The following is a 13,319-nucleotide window of genomic DNA, read 5'->3' as shown; positions in this document are numbered from 1 at the left end:
ATTTCCAATGTCTAAAAATAATTCAAATAATGTCAGCTCCCCAGAGCCCAAGATACGGCTTGTTGTTCACCATTTAGGAGGCTCATGGATTTGAAATGTGCAGGGAAGGTCGGTTCCTTGGAGGTGGAAGGGAAGAAAAGCAATTGAGCCAAGATGAAAGGAGATCTCTGTTGCTACTTGGAGTAGCGTTTTAGAGATCTAACTGAAAGTCGCATGCCTTCTCAAGGGAGTGTGGCAAGGCCTGTATGCACAGGGCTGTAGGACAAGAGGAAGCAGCACAAGTAACTCCTTCCATCTCAGAGAATCCAGCTCCGAGTCGGGCCCCTTACTGCCCACACTTACAGAATGTGCTACCCCACACGTGAGCTGTGACAGAACAGAAGCACCTGAGTCCTCCACAGAGTTCAAGACTCAGCCAGGAGGGCCACGGGCTGGGCGACGGCAGCCTCTGGACTGGGGTGTGCCGAGCTTCAGCTGGGAGGGCTGGGGAAAACTCCGGTTCTGTCTTCCTCTTGCAACACATTCTCTCCCCTACTCTCTCCCTCCTGCCCTCCCAATGCAGCACTCACTAGAAACCAGGGTGGTGCTGTGGGGGTCTGGGTGGCCCCGGGGATCGGTTCTCCCCTAGATGACAGCTGCGGAGAATGGGAGTTGTGATGGTTCATTTCATGTGTCAACCAGACTAGGCCCTGGTGTGTCTATACATTTGTTTAACAATTTCTCTGGTCCTGTCTATGAGGGTGTTCCTAGATGAGACTGGATCTCAATCAGCAGCCTGAGTAAGGTAGACCGTCCTCCAGTGTGGATGGGCCTCTTGTCACTCACTGAGGACGTGAACAGAACAAAAGGCAGAGGCTGGGAGAATTCACGGTATGCCCGACTGTTGGAGCCGGGACCTGAGTCTTTGCTGGCCCTGAGGGAGAGACACATCCCTGACTTTCCTGGTTCTCAGACCTTCACTTCCGACTCAGACTAGAATTAAGCAATGGGCTTTTCTGGGCCTCTAGCTTACAGGGGCCAGATCACGGCACTTTCCAGCCTCCATAATTGCAAGTCCATCCAACAAACCTATTAGTGCTGTTTCTGTCTCTGGAGAATCCTGAGTAACCCCAGACTGACACGGAACTGGGGAAAAAAAAGAACTACGAGAAAGAAATGAGCACCAGGCTTCCACACCTGCTAAAGAAGTTTGGTGCCATGGTGATATTACATGGTTTCTCTCTCTCTCTTTCTCTCTCTCTCTCCTCTCTCCCCTCTCTCCCCTCTCTCTCCTGGATTGCTATGTTGAATCCAGCCTGCCTCCTTCAAAGGTGACAGTTCCCAAAATGTATCAAAGTCAGTTTAGACCGCTATGCGCTAGTTCATGCATGAGGGACCAGCACTGTCAGGTCTTTCCCTGTACCCGACAGTAGGGGTTCACATCACCTACCTGATCAATCCCTGTTATAGTGTAGGCGTGACCCTTAATAAGACCAAAAGGTGTCCGGGCTTCTGATTCTGTAGCATTTCTGGTCTAAAACAGGAGAAGAGCAGTGTCAGACCCACTATCGAAGACAAGCCTCCCCAGAGTCAGTGCCATGCCCCGCCCGTCACATCACCAGCCCCTCCTGCCCCCCCCCCCATGTTGGCCACATGCACGCGCCATGTACATTGGACACACAGGACATCTCTTGGATGGTTATTAGTGAGAGCAAGACCAGTCTCTTTCTAGAGCATGCAAACCCTCAATGGTAGCAGGGACTCCCCACACAAAACAACGTGACCATTACTGTCACGTGGTAGAGCAGGAGAGAGAGGACGCAATCACACACATTAGAGATACTAAGACGTATGTAACATGTGACGTGTGACTGTGTGTCACAAACTTGAAAATGCAGAGGAAATGAAGAATTTGGTTAAAAACTCAAAAACAGGAATAAATTTTAAAAACATAGATGAGGGCCGGCGCCGCGGCTCACTAGGCTAATCCTCCGCCTTGCGGTGCCGGCACACCGGGTTCTAGTCCCGGTCGGGGCACCAGATTCTGTCCCGGTTGCCTCTCTTCCAGGCCAGCTCTCTGCTGTGGCCCGGGTGTGCAGTGGAGGATGGCCCAAGTCCTTGGGCCCTGCACTCCATGGGAGACCAGGAGAAGTACCTGGCTCCTGCCATCAGATCAGCGCGGTGCGCTGGCCGCGGCGGCCATTGGAGGGTGAACCAACGGCAAAGGAAGACCTTTCTCTCTGTCTCTCTCTCTCTCACTGTCCACTCTGCCTGTCAAAACAAACAAACAACAAACAAAAAAACATAATGAGGTAAATTTGTACATATATATGCATGCAGTAATAAGAAAACTGCTGTTAGATGTCTGTCAAGTGACGAGATGTTTTTTCACAGTGTATGAGATTTAAAAAACCCCAAGTTTGAGAAAACTATATAGTAAAATTCCATTTTAGTAAAATCAAAGCAACCTACTCCCGTGTTTGTGTGTAGACAAGTGTGCCTGTTTGAGGAACAAGAGAGAGATATGGGGGCCAGTGCCATGATATAATGAGTAAAGCTGCTGCCTGCAGTGCTGGCATCCCACATGGACGCCGGTTTGAGTCCCGGCTGCTCCATTTCCAATCCAGCTCTCTTCTATGGCCTGGAAAAGCAGTGGAAGACGGCCCAAGTCCTTGGGCCCCTGCACTGTGTGGCAGACCCGGAAGAAGCTCCTGGCTCCTGGCTTGGGATCAGTGTAGCTCCAGCTGTTGCAGCCAATTGGGGAGTGAACAGCAGATGGAAGACCTCTCTCTCTCTCTGCCTCTCCTTCTCTCTCTGTGTAACTCTGACTTTCAAATAAATAAATAAAAATATTAAAAGAGAGAGAGAGAGAATGTGTGAAGGGTACAGGCCAGGTGGCCATGGTCTTGTGGTAGGGTGGTAGGACTGGAGAAGGGAGCACAGGAAGTGGTGGGGAGAGAGACACAGGAAATGATGGGGAGAGAGAGGCACAATGTGCCTTTGTATGTCTTGGGATTATTCCACCTGATAGAGCAAGTGTATCCTACCTGTGTGATTTGAAAAATATTAAATAAGAACATATGTTTTAATGAAAAAGAAATAAACACTGACCCCTCCCCACAATGGTTACACCCCTCCTTTCAAGGGGCCAGGACTCCTGCAGCCCTGTACAACCTGGAATGAAAGTCAGCAGGACTTAGACTTACATCAATGGAGCAGCCCATCAGGGAGCCCCTCTTCAAGGCCTTCTCCAGAATCTCATAGAAATTCTCCGGGGCCTCTTTAGTTAGGAAGTTCTCTGCCACACCCCCAGTGAAGTCCTCCATGGCCTCGATGGTGCTGCCACCCTTCAGAGCTTCGTAGCTCCCATTCAGCCTGCAAGGACAGAAGCATGGCGGCTGCAGCAGGGAAGCGGCGAGGCCACCAGGGGGCACCCCTCAGCCAGTTTTTCTAAGCCAGAACGGTGTCCTGGGACGTGGTTAGGCTGGGGTGTAGGAATCAGGCACTAAGGCGCTCCAGGAGCAAGAGCCTGTTGCTTCCTTGATGCCTCAAGTCTCTTATCTGCAGCGGGGTGAGAGTTGAGCCCCCCGCCCCAGTTTGAATGTGTGCCTCTCTCTCTGACCTCTCTCCGAGGTGGGGCCCACCACGGCAGTGTTAGAAGGATGTGCGCCCGGAACGTCGAGGACCTGACCCCTCTTCTCTGGACTCATGCAGCCATGGCCATCTCTTTTATGAATATGGGATATCTGACATCCTCTGCTTGAATACTGAAATGAAAGTCTCAACTTAGAGCTTATAGACAAGTGTGTGGTGTTCCCACCACCACCTGCGTCCCCCAGCGCCGCCACAATGACTGATTCTGTTGGCTGTTGCTGCTTGAAGCCACGGTTTCTTCAGAGCCTCTCGGTTTTTACCCCACGTCCTTTTCCCCCTCCGGGATCCCACCCAGGCCACCAGGGGCTCCTCTTGGCTGTGACGATGGCTCGGATTTTCCTTGTTTTTGAGGACGCTGATAGGTTTGGGAATCCTGGTCGGGTATTTTGTCGCATACCTCTCTCTTGGAATATACCTGATGCTTTTCACACCGGTTTTGGGGAAGAAGGCTACGGAGGTAAGGCGTCCTCATGACGTCATCTTAAGGACACACGATGCCACCATGACTGACCACTGCTGATGCTGGCCCCGGTCGCCTGCATGCGTTATGGATGCGTGGTTCCCCGTGAAAAGCAGCTCCTCCCCCTGCTTGCCATCCTGCTCATTGGAGGGAAGTCACCATGTGCCACGCACGTCTCAGCAGCGTGGAGTTCGCTTTACTTTGTGTGGTTGGAATATAAATATTGCTTCTCGACCTTTTGGCTAAGATCAAGTGTGTGGAATATAAACACAATTTATTTGGAATTATTCTGCATGGGAGATTTTTTTCGCTCCCATTTATTTATTCAATCACTTATTAAAATCAATATAGACTCATAGATACTTGCTGTTTTTTTGCTTTATAATCCAATACCATTTTGTTTATTCTCTTAGTCAAATTGTTCTGCTGTTGGGGCCCGCGTTGTGGCACAGCTGACTGAAGCCACTGCCTGCAATGCCAGTTAAAATATCAGCTGTTCCATTTCTGATCCAGCTCCCTGCTAATGGCCTGGGAAAGCAGCAGAGGGTGGCCCAAGTGTCTGGGCCCCTGCACCCACAGTGGAGACCTGGAGGAAGTTTCTGGCTCCAGGCTTCAGGGGGACCATCTGGGGAGTGAACCAGTGGACCGAAGATCTCTCTCTCTCTGTGTCTCTCCCTCCCTCTCTCTGTAAATCTGCCTTTAAAATAAAGAAGTAATTTAAAAAAAATTTTGTTCTGCTCTAACTTTGGTTATTGGAAGTCCCTTTAGTTGCCTGCAGTGTTTGTGTGTGTGTGACTGTGTGGGATGTGTGTGTGCGGGTGTGTGCAGTTGTGTGTGTGTGAGTGTATGTGTTCTCACTTTAAGGCACTGCAAGATGCTCTGAGTTTATTTAGTGCACCTCCTGCCCCAGTCCTGGAACAAGCCTTATCTCCGAGGAGCCCTGGTCCCTTTCCCTGGAGAACTAAGGTTTGGGAAGTAGGTGTGCTGTTGCTATGGGTTACCGTTACTTCTAGGTCTTCTCAGTTGACAAATCGAGGAGTATCCAATGAGTGTGTACAGCAGTCCATGTGTATACAGGTATGTACGGTCTCTATCAAGGTCAGTCCAAGTTCATCGTGGACTCCTCAGTTCTCACCCATTAACAAATGGATCGTTCTGGCCACCACCTCCTGGTTATCTTGAGCCTCCCATTCCAACTCTGAGAAACCTGGATCCCACCATCTGCCACCATTTCTTCGATTGTTCCGTTTGGGATGCACATGTAATTGTGGCAGGGTTGCTCTCTTGCAGTCTCTGAGAGACGATTTTGTGTACGATTTCTTTCACTAGTGACCTTACAGACTCCACTCCTTTCCAGAGCTACACAGGTCCACATCTTTCTCTCCCTTCCCCTCGGTGAGGTTGCTTCATGTTTTGTAATACAGTTAGGTCGTCTGTCACAGCCTGCGTTTCATCCTACGACTCCGCACCCTCCTAGCTGACGTCCACTCGCCATGCTATAAAATTCTTCAGATTTGGTAAATGCCTATCAACATGTGGCCACCTCTACAGTATCATACAGAATAGTTTCACAGCTGTAAGAAACGGGCAACAGCTGTGTTCCACCTGCTCCTCCTCCCGACACTTCCCCTCCCCGCCCCCAAACCTTGGCAACCATTGATCTGTTTGCTGTCTTCATAGGTTTGCCTTTTCCAGAATGTCATATGTTTGGGCTCATATGGTATGCAGCCTTTCCAGGCTGACTTCTTTCTTTCTTAGCGACATGCATGTGAGGTTCATTTCTGCTTATCTTTGAAGAGTATTCCATTGAATAAATGTACTATAGTTTACCCACTCATCTTTTCCTTCCAGTTTTTTGCAGCTATGAGTAACAGCACTGTAGGCATTCATGTGAAGGTGTTTGTGTGGACCTGAGTTTTTACCCAAGAATTCCGAAAGAGGGATGATGGGTAATAGTTCACATGTTTGAGCCGTGGCAGTGTCTCATGGGAAGTGGGAAGAACCAAGCATTGCTGGCACAGCCACAACTGCCTGCCACATGCACTCCCAACTATCCTTCCGCCAGGTCCCCAAAGCCAAGAAACGTGACTCAGGGAGGTGAAGGGGACGTGTGCGGCCCCTGCACCCACGGGCACACCTAGGCCATAAGAGGAAAGCTGTTCTTCCCATTAGCAACCCTATCCAGGTCCGCGAAGGCAGGCCCCAGTGGGTCTCACCTGCTCGCTCAGAGCCTTGGTCCCCCCTCCTAGAGAGCTGTCTGGGACACGGGGGTGTGGCGGCCAGGCTTTCCCAAAGGGGATGCTGGTACTCACTTGGCGTAGGCCTTTTCCAGCAATGCGCCCCAGAACTCACGGTGCTCCACGGAGTGCAGGAAAACCAAGCGGCCCCTGAAGGTGGGCAGTCGGTCATCAATGACCACATCCAGCCACTCGCTGTGCTGCCAAAACTGTTGCCCAGGGTGGAGACAGAAGGCACAAGAGTGAGCCACCTGGGAGGTGTGGGCCCCACGCGCAAACATTTACCCTGCCCTGCCTTCGTTCCCCACTGAGCAAACTCTCCTTGCAGTCCCGAGGAAAATCACATAGGGTTTCCACGATGGGGCTGCCTGGACTCGGCCCCCTCTTTTTTTTTTTTAAGATTTAATTATTTGTTAGGCAGTATTACAGAAAGGCAGAGGCAGAGAGAGAGAGAGAGAGAGAGAGAGAGAGAAATCTTCTATCGGCTGGTTCACTCCCCAAATAGCCAAAATAGCCAGAACTGTGCCAATCCAAAGCCAGGAGCCGGGAGCTTCTTCTGGGTCTCCCACATGGATGCAGGGGTCCAAGGACTTGGGCCGTCTTCTACTGCTTTCCCAGGCCATAGCTGGATCGGAAATAGAGTAGCCAGAACTTGAACCGGTGCCCCTATGGGATGCTGGCACTGCAGGCGGTGGCTTTACCTGCTATGCCACAGTGCCAGCTCCTGCCCACTGGTTCTTGTGTTGAGCTTTCTACCCACCATTTATGTCTACTCCAGGGCTCAAAGTCAGCCTACTGAAGCCAGGGGTGGCAGGCAGCAGTTACATGTAGACACTCTATGGTGCTTTGAATGGGTTTTCTTCTTCATAGGAAAGCCTTTTTGGTAGGGGGTGGGGATGCTAGTGTGGGGTCTGAGGCCCAGTTATCCCACCCAGTTTTGGATTCTACCTTGAGTCCACTCCTTGCCTGTAGGTGGAGCCCTAAGACTGATTTTTTTGGCCACTCACACAAAGAGAACAGGGTGGACTCAGCTTTCCTGCGGGCTGGAGGGTGCCCGTTGGAGATGTGAGGGGAGTGTGGATAGGTGTGAATAGGGGTGTATATGTGTGTGTGTGCATTAGTGTGCGTGTACACAAACACATGGGTGCACAGGCATGTACATATGTGTGCATTGCACACGTGCAAGTATCTGCATTTGCTCACACGTGTACCAGAGCACTTTTGTGTGTTTGCGTGTGGATACACGTGTGTGTGCACCTCTGAGAGCTTGTGTGGGGTCCACAGGAGGCGGGGGGTGTGCACAAGGACTATGCAGAGTTTCTCTGCACTTCTCTGGACCTGCAGAGACTGTCTCCTCCCCATTCCTTCTGGTTTGGTTGGCCTGAAGGAGAGCCCAGGGTAATAATAACAGGTGAGAAAAAGAGAAGGGCAAAACAGGAAGGCTGGCACCAAGCCTCTGGAGCCATTTATTGTAACAGTGTTGCCATGGCATCCTGAGCATCTCTTGTCATCAAGCTCAATCAGGCCTGGCCAGGCTGTGGCTGGGGTTCTACTCTGTTTTAAGGAAACTTCCAGCCATCTGCCCAAGGTGACTCCCACTAGGGGGCTTCACCTGGCACCTTGCCTCCTAACACACCATCCCTTCAGGTTCTCGGGGCCATTTGTGGCTTCAAGTTCAGCAGAGGCACTGTTGGGACAGGTGCCTAAGGTCCATGCCTGGGCACTGTGCGGGGGGGTGGGGTGGGGTGGGGGATTGGGGAAGGTTGGGGGAAGGGCACTCAGGGCTTGGGGAGGGCTAGGCTCAGTGGGCCTGGGGGTGACAGAGAAATGGCTCTGCTGACCCCAAGTCACCACGAACCTGCCCTGAAGCTGAGAGACAGAAGCGATGGAAGGGATTTGTTTCCAATGCTCTACCTCCCGGGGAGTTTAGGAGGGAAGAATGTGGAGCGTTGTGTTGCCATCGTGGGACGACAGGCACCCACAGGGCCAGCCCCCAGTTGGTCAGAGGCAGCGTAGCCCAGTGCTTAGCCAAGGCTCCTGTCTTCCAGGCTTGCTTTAGCTATTTATTGGTTTGTGAGCTTGGATCAGCCACTTTCCCCACCCTGAGATTCGGTAAAGTGAAAACCATGACACTGCCAGGGGCCCTCCCAGCCGTGACATTCCGCAGGACCCAGGGGGACACCTGGCCAGGTGGCGGTGACCTGGATGTTCTGAGTCTGATGCCCCCATTCCTGGCTCCCTGGCATGTTTTAGAGTCTCTGTGCTGAGCCAGATGCTGGAGCATCTAAAGCCAGGGTTGTGGGCAGAGGAGAGCAGGGTGCCCGCTAGGCAGGTGCAGGTCCGTGGGAGAGCAGGAATGGTTTTGCTGGGCTCCAGAGTGGCTCTTCCCCCAGCAGACACAGGAGGCCTGAGCGCTGGCCGTGGGCGTGACCTCCCTGAGCTCTACCCTTCCTGTCTGCCATTTTGGCTCAGCCAGTGAAACACGCATGTGCTGTCAGGACCGGAATCGAGGGTGCTCTGCTTACCACCTGCAGGCTCAGAGACAGAGGGACAGGGCTGGCCCCAAGTGCTGGGCAGTGTATGAGGGGCCTGGGCTGGGGGCAGGCCTGGCGCGGTGACCGCCTCCTAGTGTGACCTGTCCAGCTCTGCAAAAGGCCACAGTTGGCTTCCAGTCTCTGCTTTTTCAGACTAGTGTGTGAAGGCCCAGGCTCACTGAGCTGACTGCCTGAGGACGACACTTCAGCAAGGACAAAGGGCAGGCGTCAATATCTCGGGAGTCGGCAGGTGCATGGGGTGGTGGTTACGATGCCCCTTGGGGCCGATGCCACGGCTCACTAGGCTAATCCTCTGCCTGCGGCGCCGGCACACCGGGTTCTAGTCCCGGTCGGGGCGCCGCATTCTGTCCCGGTTGCCCCTCTTCCAGGCCAGGTCTCTGCTGTGGCCAGGGAGTGCAATGGAGGATGGCCTAAGTCCTTGGGCCCTGCACCCCATGGGAGACCAGGATAAGTACCTGGCTCCTGCCATCGGATCAGCGCGGTGCGCTGGCTGCAGCGCGCCGGCTGCGGCGGCCATTGGAGGGTGACCCAACAGTAAAGGAAGACCTTTCTGTCTATCTCCCTCTCATTGTCCATTCTGCCTGTCAAAAAAAAAAAAAAAAAAAAAAAAAAAAAGATGCCCCTTGGGATGCCTGCAACCCAGACTGGAGTGCTTGGGGTTGAGTCCTGGCTCCACTTCCGATTCCAACATTCTGCTAATGCACACCCTGGTGGACTACCCTGGGGGACTGCAGGTGATGGCTCAAGTACTTGGGACACTACCACCCATGTAAGAGACCTGGACTCACAGAGTGCAGCCCTGCTGCTGTTGTGGGCAGTTGAGTGAAACAGCAGATGGAAGATCTCTCTGACTCTCTCATTTTAAACAAATATTAGTAAATAAAAATTATGTAGGTGTATATATATATGTATACCTGGTGGGTGCTGTACTGCATAAGGACTGGGGGTGGGGGGAGAGCAGACGGAAGGCAAACCTTGGCTGCTTGTGGCTCAGCAGTGGGTCACATGGATTCCAGGAGACATTGTCTCTGTGTTTCTCTTAGTTTTTATTTTTTCAGCTCATTCAAGATCTTCAAATTTAAATGTCATCAGTAAGAAGGACTTCTCTGTTTATGAAAAATAATCCAGTTCCCCCAGAGGTATAAATCTTTTAGGCAATTTATGCACTGAACACAAGAAATTGCAAATAAAAATATGACGGACGGACCTCTGGAGCCGCCACGTGTCACTTGCAGCTTTACTGTGCGCCTGCTAGAGGGTTTCCCGTGCAATGCTGTCCGTGCTCTGATGCATTTAGATGCTAGTCTCTGACAACGTGTCGTTTTGGTGTGTCTTAGGAACCTGCCTCTCACACAGGCATGGTCGCCTTCCTTTCAGGGCCACCAGGCAGTGCAGAGATGCACATAGTATCTTGCTGGGCCCCAGAGAAGCAAATCCACAGGCCCAGGGCTCCCCCTTACCTGGAAATGGAATATCCCAGCATAACCAGGGCCAAAGCTTTGCTCCTGGGGGACCACTCTGGCCAGCGCTTTTTCATTAAGTGTGAGGGAGGCAATGGCAGCCAGTAGCCAGCAGTCTCCTGCAAAATGTAAGTCAGAAATCAGGGTTTTCAGTGCTAATTCACAGCAAATGGGGAAGCTGTGTGCCAGAGAGAGATGCGTGTGTGTGTGTGTGTGTGTGTGTGGGTGGATGTTCTAGGCGTGGCCACATCTTTTCTGCATTTAGAAAGTGGACAGGACACCAGCAAGGGCCTCTGCCTTCCTTTCAGCCTCCCTCGCCTGCTCTTCCCCTGCCCAACCCAGCAGAGACAGCGCTGCCTCCTTGGCAGTGTTGGGGACTTCGCCTGCGTGAGTTTCAGACAAGGCTCCGTTACGCACCACGTCTGTGACATTCCAGCAACTTCCCCTCCAGGCAACCGAGGCTGCAGGGTTGGTGTCCGCGTGGGCTGAGCGAGCATGCGTTTCATGGCTGCAGCCCCAGCTGGCTCTTAGCAGAAGCTGGGGAGGGCACTTGGAAACACCCGCTGTGGATGCTCCTCCGCCCCGCCCCGCCCCGCCCCCACGCTCCAGACTCCCCAGGTGTAGGCCTCAGTGGTTACAGAGAGCAGTTATACAGAGTGCAGCAGCTTGGTGGCAGCTCCATTTGCTTCCAAATATCTCGGCTTTTTCAGAATTATTAACCTATGGAACTCCCCAGCTGTGTCTACACGGCTACACCTCTGGAGGAAGACTAAAAAGTGGAGTCGTCCTCCTCCTAGCAGCGCCGGCACACCGGGTTCTAGTCCCTGTCGGGGCACCGGATTCTGTCCCGGTTGCCCCTCTTCCAGGCCAGCTCTCTGCTGTGGCCCAGGAGTGCAGTGGAGGATGGCCCAAGTGCCTGGGCCCTGTACCCCATGGGAGACCAGGAGAAGCACCTGGCTCCTGCGCTGGCCGCAGCGGCCATTGGAGGGTGAACCAACGGCAAAGGAAGACCTTTCTCTCTGTCTCTCTCTCTCACTGTCCACTCTGCCTGTCAAAAAATAAAAAAAAATAAAAAAAAAAGTGGAGTCGAGCATCCAGCAGCGTCTCCTCTGTATGGTACTGGACTCCCAGAGCGTTCCTCTGCCCGCACTGGGAATGGACCAAGCGTCCAGGAAGAGCCTTGCAGCGTTCTGGATGCTACCCCTGGAAGGTGTGTGAGCAGATCCTGGGTCTGTCCGCTTATCCCACAGGGTCTCTGGGCTTTATCCGGATGTCTGTGTGTTCAGTAAACAATACTAACGTCCCACTCGGTTTCCTCAGAGTGCTGGGTCCCACAGCGTGGGGACACTGTAATATGAACATTTTCTGGTTGTACACAAGCAAGGGAGGCTCACGGGGGCCAGGGTCAGGAGAGCTACCATTGAGTCACTCTGTCCTGGTTCTCTCCAAGGTGTCTCCCACAGGGTGTGTGCCAGCCCAGCCATAACTGAGGCACACATGGATTCGGTCCTAATGCATCCTCTGGTCCGTGGAAGCCTCCAGTTAGCTTTGGGAGCTGCCAGTGGGGGGTGACTTGGACTGCGGGCTTGCAGGAGCATTGCTTCAACAAACGTTAGTGAGTGGTTTGTTGGTGGCAGACACTGTGCCAGGCCAGGATGCAAAGACACTGCGTTCAGGTCAAGGGCAGTCAGGACCAGGCCGAGTCTGATAGAATCACCCTGTCCTGAGATGACCCCAACCTCTCCTCCAGCTCACAGCTGTGCCCACTTGAGGGAAATACATGTCTGTTTCCGGCCTGGGAACCCATCTCAAGTCTGTTCGGCTGGAACTGCTCTGAGCCTCCAAGGAGCAGGCTTAGAAGCTCATGTTATTTGCAAAATTCACAAGAATTGAACAACCAGCCAAGGAACAAGACAGCTTTTCTCCCTGCAGGGCCTGGGCAGCGAGCAGGGCTGGCCACCCAGTGCTGGGCCCAAGAGGAACTGGTCTCTGCAGGTCAGTTTGTCCAGTGGCCAGCTGCGTGATGGCTTCAGGGCATTGACCGGAGGAGCACAGCAGAGGTGCTGGTGGCACCTAGTTGTTCTTGCGGGTGGTGAGAGCTCACAGGGGATCATTTCATTGCTACTTTGCATAAATTGTCCACCTGCTCTGTACTATATTTGGATATAACAAAATAATACTTAGAATTAATGTTCTACTAAGGGGAAGTATAAAGTGTAATTCCATATATAAGTTCACACCCGTGTCACAAGCCAGAATTTTGGAAAACAGATCGGCACAATGATTTTCTATCACATGGCAATGTGGGGCCCTGGGGCAGGTGAGAAGGGGTAGAGGAGTGGGAGGGGTAGGGAGGGACAGGAACGATTTCCAGGAGAAGGCTCAACCTGGCAGCTGAAGACTGCCTGAGGGCAAATTTTTGAAAAGTCCAGTTGTTTCTAGAACATGCAATTTTATTTATGCATCATCTATCTATCCATCATTTAACATCTATCGTCGATCTACTTGCCTACCTTCTTATGTATTTTCACATCTATCTGTCATTCACCCACACATCTGTCTACCCTATCTATGTGTCTATGCATATCTATGCATCTATCACCTTTCCTCTATTATCCGTCTATCTATCTAGCTCTCCTCCATCCCCCTACCTCCTTATCTACCTATTGATCATCTGTGTATCCAGTTATCTGTCTACATGCCTATGGATGTATCAGTCAGTCAATCATGCTCTATATATGTCCCCCCACCCCCAGACTGAGACTAAATGATCAGTGTGATAGTATTAAGAAGCCTTCAGCAGGTGAACAGATCATGAAGCTCCTCCCTTGGGAACGGGAGTGAGGTCTTCTTGCAAGAGGCTTCACACGGAGGGCCCAATGTGCTTTTTTTTTTTTTTTTTTTTGACAGGCAGAGTGGATAGTGAGAGAGACAGAGAGGAAGGTCTTCCTTTTGCCGTTGGTTCACCCTCCAG

At 52.2% G+C, this 13,319-nt stretch overlaps 1 protein-coding gene and 1 long non-coding RNA gene across 4 annotated transcripts in view; one reads left to right on the top strand and one right to left on the bottom strand.

The window, feature by feature from the left end:
- LOC138844869 (uncharacterized) overlaps positions 1-4,820 on the top strand; it is a 38,517-nt gene extending 33,697 nt beyond the window's left edge. For all 3 annotated transcript variants that reach the window (XR_011381273.1, XR_011381272.1, XR_011381271.1), the window contains one exon: positions 4,507-4,820. This is a non-coding gene — a long non-coding RNA (uncharacterized lncRNA). The remainder of the gene's footprint in view (positions 1-4,506) is intronic.
- Positions 1-13,319, bottom strand: part of CAPN9 (calpain 9) — a 44,964-nt gene that overhangs the window by 20,977 nt on the left and 10,668 nt on the right. Inside the window, exons 4-7 of the mRNA XM_070054954.1 lie at positions 10,346-10,464; positions 6,406-6,539; positions 3,186-3,354; positions 1,430-1,513 (exon numbers count right to left, since the gene is read on the bottom strand). Of these exons, the coding sequence (XP_069911055.1) occupies positions 1,430-1,513; positions 3,186-3,354; positions 6,406-6,539; positions 10,346-10,464 (506 nt within the window). The remainder of the gene's footprint in view (positions 1-1,429; positions 1,514-3,185; positions 3,355-6,405; positions 6,540-10,345; positions 10,465-13,319) is intronic.

The sequence above is a fragment of the Oryctolagus cuniculus genome, chromosome 13 (genome assembly GCF_964237555.1).
Source record: "Oryctolagus cuniculus chromosome 13, mOryCun1.1, whole genome shotgun sequence".
NCBI lineage: Eukaryota > Metazoa > Chordata > Mammalia > Lagomorpha > Leporidae > Oryctolagus > Oryctolagus cuniculus.
This window is presented reverse-complemented; position numbering and strand designations above follow the sequence as displayed.